Raw genomic sequence first — 15,901 nt, forward strand, 5'->3', positions numbered from 1 at the left:
TTGTTTGTGTATGTTTTTTTTAGCATAATACATATATGGTCTAGCTATGCATTACATTGTTAGGCCTACACTACCAAATGTCAAATTCAATTGCAATATTCAAAACAAAAGCTCTCCAGTCTTTATTATTGATTGTTCTGTGTTCAGGTAGCGTGAAATGCCCGTGTAATCAATGATGTTTTTTCATCCGCCCATTACTAATATTACATAGTTACAAGCTATGGTACTGGTGTAAGATTTCATCTTTCTTAGAAGTAGTGATCTATGGATGATGATGCAGGGAAGCGCGGACCACTCACCCAAACTGATTACTCTTCTCTATTCCCTCGTATTCGTCGCTGTATCAAGTAGCTCCGGTAAGTGTAACTTTGATTCGACAATATCGACAGACCACTGGGGCCTCTGTTTAAACACCGTGACAACATTTTGCGTTAACGTAAAGATATCAATAATTTGAAAGCCGCTTGTGTCACTACGGTTAATCATAACATAGTTATGTTTGCTCGTATAGTGTCGAAGGCAGTGAATCATTTATCCAATATGCATATTATGACCAATAGTTTAGTGCAAATTCCCTATCGGTACTGTTATATTTTGATGAGGTGTCTAGTCCTAAGCGGAATTATTGGCCAATTACAATTTTATCAGTTCTGAGGCCAGAACATTTGTGTTTTGGTGTACACTGTTTGAGCAAGCCCATATCTCCCCATACAATGTCAATGTATTATTTATGTCTATAGGCTATATGTTACATTTTCTAAAAGCATTACCGGTATTATAATTAATAGCAATAACAATAGCAATAAAAATAATGTCATGTTATTTATAACAATTATACATTCCAATAATCAAAAGGTATAAGTAGGCCTAAGCTGGCATTTGATAGCATATCGAAATTTATACCGCTAGGGATGCTTACAATTTTTTTTTTAAATTTCTAATATGTTAGCGTTTCTATTTCAGATTGCAAAAGCTTTCGGACGGGCACATTCAAAAAATATCAGTACCCTATGAACGAATTGGCAGCAGATGTAAACAGTTTTGATTTTAGTGTCAGAGTAATGAATTACGCGTACATCACGCTGTCTCCAGTAGCAAAAGATTCAGAATACCAATATGAAATAGCTATAGGTAACTCAGAGGATGCTAACACGGCAGCAATACGGCGGTGTCACCGGTGCGAAGACAAAGAATCAAAGACAACTCCCTACAGGCTACTGGAACACAACCAATTTAAGAAATTTTGGGTAAATTTTGAATCAGGAACAATAAAAATAGGCCGTTATAATGAAACTGCGTTTCTGTCTTGGACGGATATGTATCCGCTGAGTATTCGATATATAGGAATAGCGACTTTGAGGCTCCCGGGTACCTTTACTTTCTGTGACATTAGTAAGTATAATTTTGATGTTGCAGATGTAGAAATATTTTTTGACGAAGTGGTTCACACGTAGGCCTATGTATGTGTAGCAGCAGTAGGCAGATGGAGATGTTTATGACGTTATAAATAGAACCATCAATCTGGTTCTGATACTGATATACGGACACTCACTGAGTCGTACGACAGTCGTACGATCGCCGGCCGACGAACCCAACGCACTGTGAGCGTTAGACGACGCAACGACGTCTGCTGATTGTTCGTGGCAGTCTAAACGGAACGGGTCCGTTGCGCTTGCGTCATGGCGTTGCGTTCTCCATAGAACGACCGTCGGGCGCAGTAAATGCATGGCTTAACAAATCCAAATAATTTTAACTCTGTGAAATATTCTTTATGTTTTTTCTTAACAGAATTCAAGACTAGCCAGTCGGTACCATTAGAGGGAATTGTGGTGTTGTGCATTCTCTTCTTGCCGGCAACGCTTATGCTTATACGATCATACTTGAAACATTTAAAAAGAAAGATTGCATATTCGAGAGATTCAGGCAATGGCGATGAAACAGAGTTAAATAATGCTGACGATACTAGAGGAATAGAAAATCCAGCAGGACCGCTGCCAGACCCCGATCCACCATCTTATGATAAATGTTTGGAGCTTCCTTATGGAAGTGAGTTACTACATTCTGCCGATGAGGTCGCATCTTCATCACGTGACGTCGAATATAATTCAGACCTTCCACCAAGTTACGAAGCAGCGATGGCATATTTTTTATTTGATATAAACTCCGAATCACAGTCAAATGTAAACCGGTATCAGTTTAGTATTAGTAGTGCCTGGGATGGAGGCGACGCAGACAGAAAGAGTGACGATTTAGAAACATCCGTCTAATCCAAACGTTTTATTAAATGAATGATAAATGATCTGAGGGCGGAATTACATCAGGTTGCTAGGAAAATAGTGGCCCACTGACGACCAATTACAGTCGTCCGTACAGAAGGCCTTAATTCTGTCAGCAGGCGTGGTAAAATTAAATGAAAATACACACTTCATAGCTCTCCAATTTAAGACTAAAAGGCTCAGAGTGTTTACATTTTAACAGTCGTAGGATGCATATTCGCTTATTCTTAGGGACAGGCTACTTTACAAAGGCTTAAAATTTTATAGTTGGACTCAACGCGTTAAATTGTAACTTAATTCTTGTTGATTCTAAAGCAAGTACTGTACTATAGTATGTTGGCTAAAGAAATTCCAGGTAATCTGAAGGAGCGGGCGATTTTAAGAGACAGCAAATATACAAATGCAAGTCATGTACGTGTAAGAGTAATGAAAGTACCGGATCGATTAATACGTGAAGTAGCCATTAAGATTCTTGATTAACGTCTAAGACACGTTAATCATTAATCGAAAGAAAACACAATTTTAATATCTTTATTTAAAAACACTTTATCATCAATCAGAATTCCCGTATGTCAGTCTTTGCCAGATATACGGGCTCTTCAAATAAAATTATATTTTGTATCTTATCTTATTTTCCTCCGATGATTTATTTGCCTGTTCATTGATCTCCTGTAACTCACTTTCTTTTTCAGCTTTTATTCTATAGTATTTTCAACCCATTGTTTTTAGAAAATAACCCTTTTTTGGCTTAACATAGGCCTAAATGAAATTCGATATCATTGTGTTTTTTACTTTTTATTTCACTTGCAATAAATAATGCATAATAGCAAAGTATAGGCCTACAGTAGGCCTAAAATTATCAAAGCGAGCTGAGCGAACGAAGCCATATTACTCACATTAGGAATTCTCCTACCCCCCCCCCCTTCTCCACTCCTTCAAAGAAGAAAGTAAAACACTTTATTAAAGTGGGATTAAAAGGCATTGCCTACTGTTTGATGTGCAGACTAACTACAGATCCAACTAGGCCTGGGGATTTGTGTGATCTGACTAAAAGTGTTATAACCCTGTACTAGTATAGGCTCTAGGCTAAAATGACGAATTGATTTACTCGTGCAAATGTTGAGACAATAGCTCACTATTCACTGGTTACCTCTATTGATTGTTCTGTGTTCAGGAGCGTTAAATATCAATTTAATCAATGCTGTTATTTTATCCGCCTACATAACAGTATTTATGAGGCGACGGGTTCAATCTTTTGCATACTCTTCTTGGGAATGAGTGAGAATGCAAGGGAGCGTGGGACGCTCATCACAGCTTATTGCTATCGTCTTCCTTCTCGTATTCTTCTCTTTTTCAAGTAGCTCAGGTAAGAATGGCTATATTTCGATTTAATATTGAGAGGTCACGGGACTTCACCGTCAGGAAACGCCGAGCTCACATACCAATCTGAATTAAATTCCTATTGCGTGAATATCATAATATCATATCATAACGTAGTCCTCTTTGTGGCACGTCCAACGGAGATTAAATGCTTTTCAGGAAATTAGTATTTTAGTTTTCTTATTCCATATCAATATTATCTTACTTTAGAGTGTATTGGCTTAAGCCTAAACCATTCTTTTGTCAGCAATTATTTCGAAATAACAAGGCATATTATAGACTCAATACGAGATGCATAAAACCAATCGTTCCATTGTAAAATAGAAAATAATTAAGACGTGTTAAAAGTATATTGAATGTCTTCTATTCCAGACTGTTCGCGTTTTCGGACAGACACAACAATTAAGGAGTATATCTACCCCATGAAAGAGTTAGCGGTGGATGTAACTAGTTTCGAAGTTAGTATCAAAGTAATGAAGTATGCTTACATAACGCTGTCTCCAGTAGCATATGATACGGATAGCCAATATGAACTAGCTATAGGTAACTCAGAGAAGGCCAACACGGCAGCAATACGACGGTGTCCACGGTGCAAAGACGAATGCTCAGAAGAAACTCCGTATAGTTTACTGGAATACAACCAATTTAAGACATTTTGGATAAATTTTGAATCAGGAACAATAAAAATAGGCCGTTATAATGAAACTGCGTTTATGTCTTGGACGGATTCGAATCCACTTAATATTCGATACATAGGAATAGCAACTGGTACGGGACTTAAAGGCGTTTTTATTTTCTGTGATATTAGTAAGTATAATATAATAATAATAATAATAATAATAATTCTGGATTTATATAGCGCCTCCCGTTGACACAACCTCGAAGCGCTTGAACATTATTACCCCCGGATCACTGGATCAAGCACATATGGAACACACATTCAAGCCCCATAGGGGAATTCCATAATGTTGCAGCTGTATTCAGCGCAGGCTGTGTTTGAACCTACCAGGTACCCACTTGTCTTCTGTTAAATGCATTAGTTCAAATTTACGTCAATTAAAATATCGTAAAATAACAATTTCTCATTGACACGAATCTACAAATTATTGGACGAGGAGTTGTCACCTTACAAAAGAAACACATTCGAAAATGTATTATTCAAATTAAATTAGGTTCGTACAGCTCAGTGGAAGGTAGCAAAGTAATATGTATAGGTAAGTGGGACCTACCACAAATGTGTATCACTATATAACGTAATATATAATCAAATGATCATGTCACCCACCTCCCCAGAATATAAGTCAATTAAGAGTTGGATAAAACATGACGAATATATAATGTCTACATCCAGTACAGCATTTTCCTATCTAATCTATAATCCAGTTTATATTATATTTTGTATTACAACTGCTTGTGTCAACATATACACAATTATTGGCTCACAATTGTTTTTTATTTGAAAAGCTCTTCCATTTGCAGATGTCTTTCTAAAATTATAGTTAAAGACGTACCGTAGCAATATTCAATATTATACTTTAGAATGTAATATATGACATTACAGTACTTATTTGGCGTAGTGGGCTTCACATAAAATTTTTTAAAGGATTATTATAGTGACAAATTGTAAAACAGCAGTAAGATCAACGGCCAATATCATATCATCAGTTTTTGTATAGTTTTAATGTTAGGCATACAAATCACTTTGTAAGCTAATTTAATATTATTTTTCTACAGGCTTCATTCATGGACAGATATCATCGACTGAAGGACTTTTTGGTTTGTTTGTTTTCTTTCTCCTGCCAACATTGATGCTAATAAGATCATGCTGGAAAAAAATTAAACGGAATCGTAAACACTCGGAAGATTTAACCAGTGACGAAGAAACAGAAATAAATGATGTTTTCAATACTAGAGGAATAGAAAACCCTGCAGGACCACCGCCAGACCCTGGGCCTCCATCTTATGAAAAATGTATGGAGTTTATGCTATATCCAGTCGATGAGGGCGCTTCAACATCTTATGACGTAGAAAATACTAATTCGGACCTTCCACCAAGTTATGAAACAGTGATGGCAAATTATTTATTCCATATGAACTACGATGATGAACCGTCAGACATTTACCTAGCTCAATGTAGTATTAGTAGTACGTGGGATGCGGGTGATGTGGACAGTAAAACTGACGATTTAGAAACATTTGTTTAAACTAAAAATTTGTATATGCATAAATGACAAGTGATATGAAGGCGGCAATTGTGAAGACCTATCGATCACATTCGGCAGAACATTGGGCCTTGTAGAAAGAAAGCCTAATGTAATCTATGCCAGACAGGTTGGAAATTAAGGCGTTTACACTTTTTTACAGTCATAAGATGATGGGATATTCAAATTATTGTAATTTATTTACTTAGATTTCATTAAAGTGGTATTTCAATTAATGTTATTTAAATACAAATGTGACTATTATTGCAAAGCAAAGTGAAGCGTGGTTTCCATAAAATCGCTGCAGGCTATAGCAGACAGCTTTCGCTGACGCTGATTGGTTGGTCGAATCGGAGAGCTACACAGTGCGAAAGATTGCAGTGAAAACGCTGTAATGAAAGTGTAGCGATTTTATGGAAATAATGCGTAATACAAAGGAGCTGCAAGCTACTAATTTTACAAGAGACCGAAAATGTATAATTATGGACAGATTTACAATTTATGCAGTAACTACGAGGATATGAATCTATCGTTCTATTATATGCAAGTTCCGGATCGATTTGCACGTTTTAGTACCGTAGTCATTATGATTTATTTTATCGCCAGGAACACTTTAGACACTAATCGAAGAAAACCTTTATTTAGAAGCAACTAAAAGACAAATCTTTAAAATACAATTTGTTTCTTCTAAACTAGCTCTATATAATATTGCAACAGACTGATTGTAAATTTCTTTTACATTAAAGAATATTATGTAAGCCTTATGTTGGTTATGGCGTTTGTTGCATAGACACCGCATAATATTAATTTAGAAAACAACTGCTGTACAGACTGCCAACAATAAATCGTCTTAAATTTCGATAGGCTATTAGGAAGGTTACTTCTGTTCAGCTGACTGAAACGCTGATTGAAAACCAACACTAATAAACAACCGTTAAATTGGTATTATTTCAAAGTAGTCGTTATCAGAAAGGTTATAAGTTTGCTAGGGATTCACACTCGAGAGAGGTAAACAATGGGTGTAGTGAAGCCATTATGAGCACATGCCTATTACTGACTAACCATGAATGACGGCTTCTAAAAAAAAAACAAAAAACACACACACACACAGGTTATGTAATGGTAACAATATGGATGATTAATCGACATTTCTAACAACATGGATGTGGGCATACTCCATTGTTAACCATCACTTTCTCTATACATTTTGGCCGGTAATATAACAGTGAACTTAATGTTATCGCATTTATTAATCAATGAGTTTGGAATATATAGGCTTGGATACGTGATTTATATGACCTGTCTGCATGAAAACATTCTCTAACGAGCCATGTAATTTTATTGACACAGTCGAACACTTAGCTAAACAAAACAATAATAGGGAATGTATATTGATGGTATTATTACTTCAGGATAAAGTAACAATGGTTGACTTCAATAATTAATACTGAATCAGTCTGACATCTGCTCTGTGTATATTTAAAATAATAGCAATTTGAAGAAGACACTAGTTTCTGTACATCTACTTGACAAAGCGACAAGCTTACATTATCATATTTTATTAACTATCTCTATCTTCCTACCAACACAACAGTGAAATAGACTTAACTGTACGAAGAACAAATATTAACATAAACGAATCGTAAGAGTACACTCATTAACACTGTTAACGTTAGCAGAATATTATTGAACTCCAATTATAAAATATTAATTATATATAATTATAATTGGAATCAGAATTGGGTACAAGCATGAAATTGGGACATTTTGGTAATAGAGTATCAGATCTTCCTCAATTCCCGCCACTAACGTTCTGTCCACACTTTCAACTATTATGTAACATATTTACGTGATTTGCCCATATATGGGTTGATGATGTCATATTACACCCAAACATGGGTATATCACAATTTTTTTAGTGCTTTAGAAATGCTGAGAGTAAAATAGCATCTAAAATCTACATTATAAGATCAAATATGAGAAAACTTTGAGCTCTTGTTTTAATAGACAAGCTTATACAAATATATTTTAATCTAGTCATTGGCCAATTTTGTACATACGAAACAGGAAGAATGTTTTACCTCTTATTGTATATATTTCAAATCATACGACAAATTTAATATTTATACTGGGCAGGTACTGTTGACTTTCGATCTATTTAACGTTTTATATGTAGCCTACAGTAAACAACAGGATAATAACGCCAAAGAATGGTAGCCATTTTAAGAGAAACTGTACAAACAGGCCTGCTACATTTATTATGGTTCTATGATAAATGTTATAACCTGAATATGAAATTGGTATAGACCTACATTCCACGGAATGTTACAATGGATTGGGGTTGGTTTTAAAGAACAATGTATAAGCCTAGACTTATAGGCACGGATAAGTAGAAATTGGTTGGTCTTATTTCTCCATATTTTATACTATTCCTGACTTGGCCTGTTGACCGTCCACCTTCTAAAAAATGAAATCTCCACCACTGCGTTTACTCTGGGTATACTGAGGCACAGCATTACTGTTCAGGTGTGTATGCAATGTTCCCACTGGATGGTTTTGTTTGTTTACGATTGAGCTGTTTACAGACATTACTCATTACAGTTAAAGTTAAGTCAATGTTTGATCAAATTTTCGTCTTATACCGTAAGCTCTGTGGCTTAATGGATACTTTGCTTTAAAGAAGGAAGTTTTACGGCATAATGGACCTTTTCGGAGTGTCGATCAAACTTAATAACTGATAAGAACAGTGTCAGGGATACGCGCATGTCTCACAAACGTACGTGTTTGTGTATGTTTCAGCGACAATATCCAAGGAGCGGGGCTTAGCGGAAATGTCCATTCTAATTCAAAGGGTGGCGCCATCAGGGGGAGGGGAAGGGCCCCCGTCGGGGAGGGCTTTCCACAAAGCACAATTCGTCAGGGAGAAAAACAATTATCATATTTTCTAGTAGACTCTAAAATCGGTTAAATAAGCCTTTGAAACCCTAAATTGTCTAAATTTTCGCTTCGCCCCTTGAACGACTTTCGAAAACTTATAATCAAAGCACGACCGCGCCCACTTTGCTTTCTTTGGGGAAATTTGACCCCTCGTCGGGGCATCGGACCCTGTTCTAATTTTAACATGAAAATGATGCGTATTGATAGAGTGCGCTGTGATTTGCATAAACAACTGTACGACCTCCTGTAATCAGACGTGTTCTTGTCAAACAGCGTATACAATGGATATGTTACAAAATAAGCAGAAATCTGATGTTTTTACAGACACCCGAGGCGTTTGGTTTTTCTTTCATTTATCATGGCCTAAATTCCAGTCCCACTGTGAATAGACGACTGCATTCTGATCGGATTTTCTTTACTGTTCCGTTTTAATTTTAAATAGTTTTGCATTATGTGGCCGTTTGCTGTTTTATGGGATTTTCCCATTTGCCTTTAAAAAAAAAAAAAAAAAAATATGTTCCTATAAGAGTTTTTATTTTATCTAATATATATATATATATATATATAAATATGTATATATATATATATATATGTATATATATTTCAAAACTGTTAAATCTCCTCCTCTTATCCTTTGCGACCTCCTCGCCAGCGCCTCTGCAAATCTCCATTGTTCAACAATCCCAATACAATAGAATGTATCCAAAAAAAACCTCATTCCCGATATCTGCCTTTATTGGCCTGATTTAAGAAAACTCACTGTCATGGAACTCACCGTTCCATTTGATACTTAATTGATTAATTGATGCTGCTCATAATAGAAAGTTGGACAAGTAGGCCTATTCCCCTTTAGTTACTGACCTCTAAGGCGCTGCCCCTTTGTGGCAAGCCAGTACCATTCAGAGTGTTTCGTAATAACCTTTCAAAATTGGCAATAATTTCCTCCTTTTCAATATTTCAATCAAAAGATGAACCCACGTGGACTAATCCTCCTCCTCTGTAAATTTAGTAATGAGCAATTCTTCTCTAAGTTCTCTAAGTCTTCGGAAAATTCCATCAGACGAAACCTCACAATGTATATTTTTACGGGAGTTTTATATTAATACGGGAGCTGTATTCAATATTTTATTTTGCTTTGCTGTAGGTAATCCTAAAGTTACAAGAAGCACCTGCCCTGCACTTATGATGCTGAAATATTGATATTAGATTAATGAGAAATGTAATTTATCTATATTCGAACTCTTTCAATGTTTATCTTCCTGAATACCCCTCATACTATACCGATCGCATTGGAAATGCTCAACGTACTTGTAAATGCAATTAATAAAAAAAAATCAACATCGAGTGGGACAATATTATTATTCTCGCATAGAAATACCATTTTGCATACGCGTGGCTTCAAGCATTATCCACCTTATTATTATGTAAACGTGTATTATTGTCACATAGATCTACAAATTACAAAGCGCCACATAAAATGCTCGTGTTTATAACACTTTTTTAAGTTCATCTTATCTTACCTTGCATCCGAACTTTATCTCCAGATCGGCATCCAGCTTCTTGAGTATTTCCAAAAGGTGTTCTTGAAATGTACCGACCCGTGTAAAAAATCGGTCGTTTTCCCAACAACCTTCAATAGCGTTAAAGTCTATCTTTAGTGATTTCAAGAAGTGGATAGATCGTCTGTCCAGGGCGATTTGTTGTGGTCGTACAAACAGGTTCTGCCTAGGTTTACTTTCATAAAGTGTAATGCGAGAAATTCGTTTGTTCTGGGCCGCTATTATTGCAGTCGTTAGCCCAATTGGGCCCGAGCCTACAATAATCAAATTTAATTTTGTTCTACGTTTTTTTATGTACTCGTAAATCGACTTGGTGAAAACAAAAAAACTAACAATAATTATTGTAACAAAGGCAGTTGAAGGTATATGAGAGCTCAGATCGTCTGCTCCTCTCACCATGGCTGTTCTTTGGACACACTCTGTGAGTATAGTATTTTCAGACGTCATTTTTGTAACTATATATTGGTGCACGATATAGTTCCCGCTACGTTGCCAAGTTCAGCATCACAGATAATTAATGAAGTGAATAAACATATGAGACGTGTTGGTTCAATAACAGTAATTAAAACAAAGCTCACTACCGTCCGATACCAATACTATTGTACACTGACTTTGCCATTGGTACGGCATTAGTGATAACCCTGGAGGGTGGAAATCCATGCGATTGTAAACACACTCAGCTCGTTAATTTCCTTCGACTCTTTCTAACGTAATTGTCGTCAAGCGATAGATAATTTTATTCAATGGATTATGAACGCACTTAAGACTTCAGGATCATTGTCGCGCGATCAACAGGCGTTTGGCATCCTGGTTAGGCCTTGAAACACGACTGTTTAATATCTCTCATAAAAATCACTCATGATTAGAAAATATAATTATTAATAATGACAGATATTCAACGTAATGTGACACAAAATACGCGTTCTCTTCGGAAAAAACGAAGATGGATTGTTGACAATGAAAGGACCTGTTAGATTGAGAGCAATACGGAAGCTGTCACTCGTAAAGAAATCGAAGACCACTGACTGATGTTAATCAAGCAGCATCAAATATACAAAGTGAACGAAATCTACACATAAAAATCACGCTTGATGTGTCAGTGGTTTGAAAGACCCGTAGCGTAGTTGAATATGAAATTACTTCAGTGATCTAGGTCTTCAATCGGCATCATCTATTTTTAACCACATCACTGCATGGTTGTCCTACATTGCGAAGAAACAATGTCTCGGATAGCAAACAAATTGAAGGTCGAATGCCACATAAAGATTTTAATCTGTTGAAATCAATAATAAAAAAGGATATTTTTTAAATAAAATAATGGGACTGCGATTTGAAATATTGGTATGAGCGAGAGGTGGTCGATTCGAAAGAACTAAGAATTGAGACAGATTGATTATAAAGAATTAAGTTATAAATGAATTAGAAAAAGCCAGCAGTGGTGTATATTTGATTTTCATCAGTATAGGCCCTGTCTCTTATACACATCTCACGGATAAGTAGAAATTGGTTGGTCTTATTTCTCCATATTTTATACTATTCCTGACTTGGCCTGTTGACCGTCCACCTTCCAAAAAATGAAATCTCCACCACTGCGTTTACTCTGGGTATACTGAGGCACAGCATTACTGTTCAGGTGTGTATGCAATGTTCCCACTGGATGGTTTTGTTTGTTTACGATTGAGCTGTTTACAGACATTACTCATTACAGTTAAAGTTAAGTCAATGTTTGATCAAATTTTCGTCTTATACCGTAAGCTCTGTGGCTTAATGGATACTTTGCTTTAAAGAAGGAAGTTTTACGGCATAATGGACCTTTTCGGAGTGTCGATCAAACTTAATAACTGATAAGAACAGTGTCAGGGATACGCGCATGTCTCACAAACGTACGTGTTTGTGTATGTTTCAGCGACAATATCCAAGGAGCGGGGCTTAGCGGAAATGTCCATTCTAATTCAAAGGGTGGCGCCATCAGGGGGAGGGGAAGGGCCCCCGTCGGGGAGGGCTTTCCACAAAGCACAATTCGTCAGGGAGAAAAACAATTATCATATTTTCTAGTAGACTCTAAAATCGGTTAAATAAGCCTTTGAAACCCTAAATTGTCTAAATTTTCGCTTCGCCCCTTGAACGACTTTCGAAAACTTATAATCAAAGCACGACCGCGCCCACTTTTAAGAGGGGTGTTCTTTGTGTAAGGAGGGGTCAGAATGTGTGTGTCCAAAGCTGCATTACACTAGACACGATAATGGCACGACGACACGATAAGAATGCGCTCAGTGAAGAATATAAATAATCATCGTGTCTTCATCGTGTCTAGTGCAAATGTAGCTTAATAAACTGGATTATCCAATAATGTAGATAAAGAGAACAAAAAAGAAAAAAATACTTAGAAAAAGCACGGACATGGGATATTAGACGAAACATTCAAATGAGACTTGCATCTATAGAGTAGGGAAACTTCAATTAAGCCTAACTTAATTTTTTTTTTTAAAGAATGATTTGTCAAAGGTCAATCAATTCACTCAAAGATCACTCTAATTTCTGTTCTATTTATAGCCAGATCCTAACATTATTCGAAGTGCTATATCATCATGATCGATACATCAATATGCTAAGCCAATATCTCAAGCGCACATCCCTTTCCTCTCCTGCATCCTCCTTGCACGTCATCGAAGTAAAGTTATCAAGAATTTGTCTACACGAACAAAGGCAACCCTACTCCCAAACTTCATAACAATATTATTATTATTATTATTACATTTTTAATTACTTTATTTTATTTATTATTTTATTTACTTACTCCAAGACAGTATGCATTCGCAGTTTGCAATCCTTAGCCCATGTTCCTTAAAATAGATAATAATAATGATGCTGGGAGATCTGACGATGGTATATCGCTAGAGTAATAAATCATAATGCCGATAGAAAAGGTTTAAGTGGTAAATACCACAGGTTTATTGAAGGTAAATCCAATGTTGATCCAATATTATTACTCTGCTCTGCATGCTCAAATGTCAAAATGCGTCTACAAATCCTCGCCGCTTGTCTGCGTTTACTGGGCATTTCCATATTCACAGTGTAATTAATTCCACTATGCAGATCCACGTTCAAATGGGTGTTTAGATTGAATTTAAAAAACTACAACTACAACTACCATAGCAACATTTCAACAACGATATAAACCTCATACATACTTGGTATAATATACGGTAAGTACTGTACCGAAATATAACTATTATATTAATATTATTATTAATTTATCATACGGGGCCGCCCTAGGACACAGGACAGCACAAAATATACAGTAAGCGATTCACTTGTTTACGAAGTGTCGACCAAATGTGGTTGTAATCTTTATTTTTAAAATTTTGTCAGCCTCGTGGCCGGGCATCGCATGTTCCCCAGGTTTTGAAAAGTTATGTCATAAAAAACATACAGTACGCTGCGTCGTACGTCCGTCGGCCGGTCAACGAATCATTATCCGCTTTCTGTGAGCGCTTGTTGACGACGCGATGCCGTCTAATTATTGTCGGTAGCTGCTGTCATAGCAGATTTCTATTAAAGCACCATCCTGTTGTGCGCGCCTCTCATCATGGGGAATCGCGTCGGCGCATTTTGTGCCCGATGTGTGTATAAAAATCACCACACTGTTTAATCCTCCACTATATATCTGTCTCTTATACACATCTAGATGTGTATAAGAGACAGTGTGTGTCCTGCTTTTAAATTGACTTAGTATACTCTTGCATAAGCTGGAATTTCTTTTTTCTTGCAGTTGAGGTCACAGCTGAGTCGTGACTTCCACAAGGAGGGTTGGCTGTGTAAGACTGGACCCAAGGGCAGTGAGGCCTACCGCAAGAGATGGATGACCCTGGATGGCAGAAGACTTCTTTACTTTGCGGAACCACTGGTGAGATATTAAAATGAATTTGGGGAGATGAGTTAGAATTTTGCTTGTGGGATTTTGGATGGTTGTATGATATTTTTGGGGACACTCATGAGAGACTGTGGACCCCTATTGTGTTCATATACCTGTCTCTTATACCCCAATGAAACGATTGAATACGTTGACATAATAGAGACATAAAATATATTCAGGACGAATATTTCTGACACGCCTGTGTCCTTCAGCGTTTACACGTATATATATGCGTATGAGAAATATATAAAAAGCTGCTACCTTTAAGCTATTTTACGTAGCTTGAATATTAGCTCCGTTGTATGTTGTTGAAGGGGGAGAGACTAGCGGTCTTAGATCCCTAATGATATCGTTGGAGCCTCTGTGGTCTAAACGGTCGATCGCCGAGGCTGTTGGTTCGATTTCCACCAGAGATCTATTTTTTCATACAACTATAATAAGGAACTTTCGTTGATGAACTATGTACCTTTAGCTATACCTTTATGTAGCAATTGAAGAATGGTTTGCAATTGACCACACGCAGTCAAATTTTTGTAATTTCGATTTATTATTATTATTATTATTATTCTCACGTATTTTAAGTCCTTGGTTACACTTCTAGTAGGCCTACAGCAGGATAGGACTACACCGATTCATCTTAATACCTAGGCTACAATCAACAGGGGTAGCTTTGTTAATTTTTTTTAAATCCATTCCCTCTATAGTACTTGTATCTCTGTTAAGTCCCTAATTAGAAAGAAACCAACATCGGAAAATGATAAAATATTGATCTTGTAATTAGCGGTCACTAAGCAACACTGTACACGTTTGTTCTGAAATCTTGAGGAACCATCATTTATTATACTAGTGGACGATTATGACTACGATGTTTCAAACAAACTGAGCAATAATGGAATAGTAATGGTTACGTGTGGCACTTATCAATTATGAAGCATGAATGAGTTTTAACAATAGGCTTATCCTAGAAGAAAACATTGCACAATAATGCACACTGGCAAACCAGCTAAATATTTAGGCTTATGCAAACAATTAATAAACAACAATGGTAGCAATTTTGAACATGGGCCTACAAACAAATCAGATTAGTTAGGTCTGTAATAAGTGCAGTTTGTCAATTAAATGGCATGCATTATACCGTACCTGAAACGTTGAGTGATAACCGTCGACGATGATAGAATATAATTTAGGAAACTTGTTAAATTTAATATCATTCGATCCAGGTAGCTAACACATATTCAGGTAATAGATTCCAGTAAAAGGCGTTTATCCAGTGAAAATACCGAGCTGGGTTAGCAGATGAATCCATCAGAACACACATTACCGTATTACTGCATTGTGTTGTAGCATTGTGTTGTAGCAATGTGTTGTAGCATGGAGTAAATGTTACAAGATCGAGGAGAGAGGGCGCTATATTAAATCATGACTGATATCAAATATTTGCTCTTAACGAATTATTACTATAAGTCGTAAGTCATAAGTAATCTTTATTCATTCTCAAAGAGAATATTCCATCACTCGTCTTGGAATCAAGACCAATTATACCAATTATATTATACCAATTATATTATACCAATTATACCGCCAATAATAAGCAATTAGTAGAGCTCTGCATAGTACACTATAAGAAAATTA

At 36.4% G+C, this 15,901-nt stretch overlaps 2 protein-coding genes across 3 annotated transcripts in view; one reads left to right on the top strand and one right to left on the bottom strand.

The window, feature by feature from the left end:
• Positions 1-15,630, bottom strand: part of LOC117111227 — a 25,284-nt gene extending 9,654 nt beyond the window's left edge. The window contains exons 1-2 of the mRNA XM_033254124.1: positions 15,410-15,630; positions 10,315-11,626 (exon numbers count right to left, since the gene is read on the bottom strand). Of these exons, the coding sequence (XP_033110015.1) occupies positions 10,315-10,800 (486 nt within the window). The 5' untranslated portion in view covers positions 10,801-11,626; positions 15,410-15,630. The remainder of the gene's footprint in view (positions 1-10,314; positions 11,627-15,409) is intronic.
• Positions 165-6,953, top strand: LOC117111228. Of its 2 annotated transcripts, none has more exons than XR_004445842.1 (5): positions 165-356; positions 964-1,392; positions 1,789-3,642; positions 4,029-4,463; positions 5,391-6,953. XR_004445842.1 is itself a non-coding variant. In XM_033254125.1 (5 exons), exons 3-5 carry the CDS (start codon positions 3,561-3,563, stop codon positions 5,858-5,860), a joined length of 987 nt encoding a protein of 328 aa, XP_033110016.1. In that variant the 5' UTR covers positions 173-356; positions 964-1,392; positions 1,789-3,560; the 3' UTR covers positions 5,861-6,953. The 2 variants fall into 2 exon arrangements, 1 of the variants encoding a protein (XP_033110016.1); XM_033254125.1 differs by having other exon boundaries at positions 173-356.
• Positions 15,631-15,901: the final 271 nt, after the last annotated feature.

Source organism: Anneissia japonica, unplaced genomic scaffold, assembly GCF_011630105.1.
Source record: "Anneissia japonica isolate Jap-2015-1 unplaced genomic scaffold, ASM1163010v1 scaffold288008_len1385354_cov213, whole genome shotgun sequence".
NCBI lineage: Eukaryota > Metazoa > Echinodermata > Crinoidea > Comatulida > Comatulidae > Anneissia > Anneissia japonica.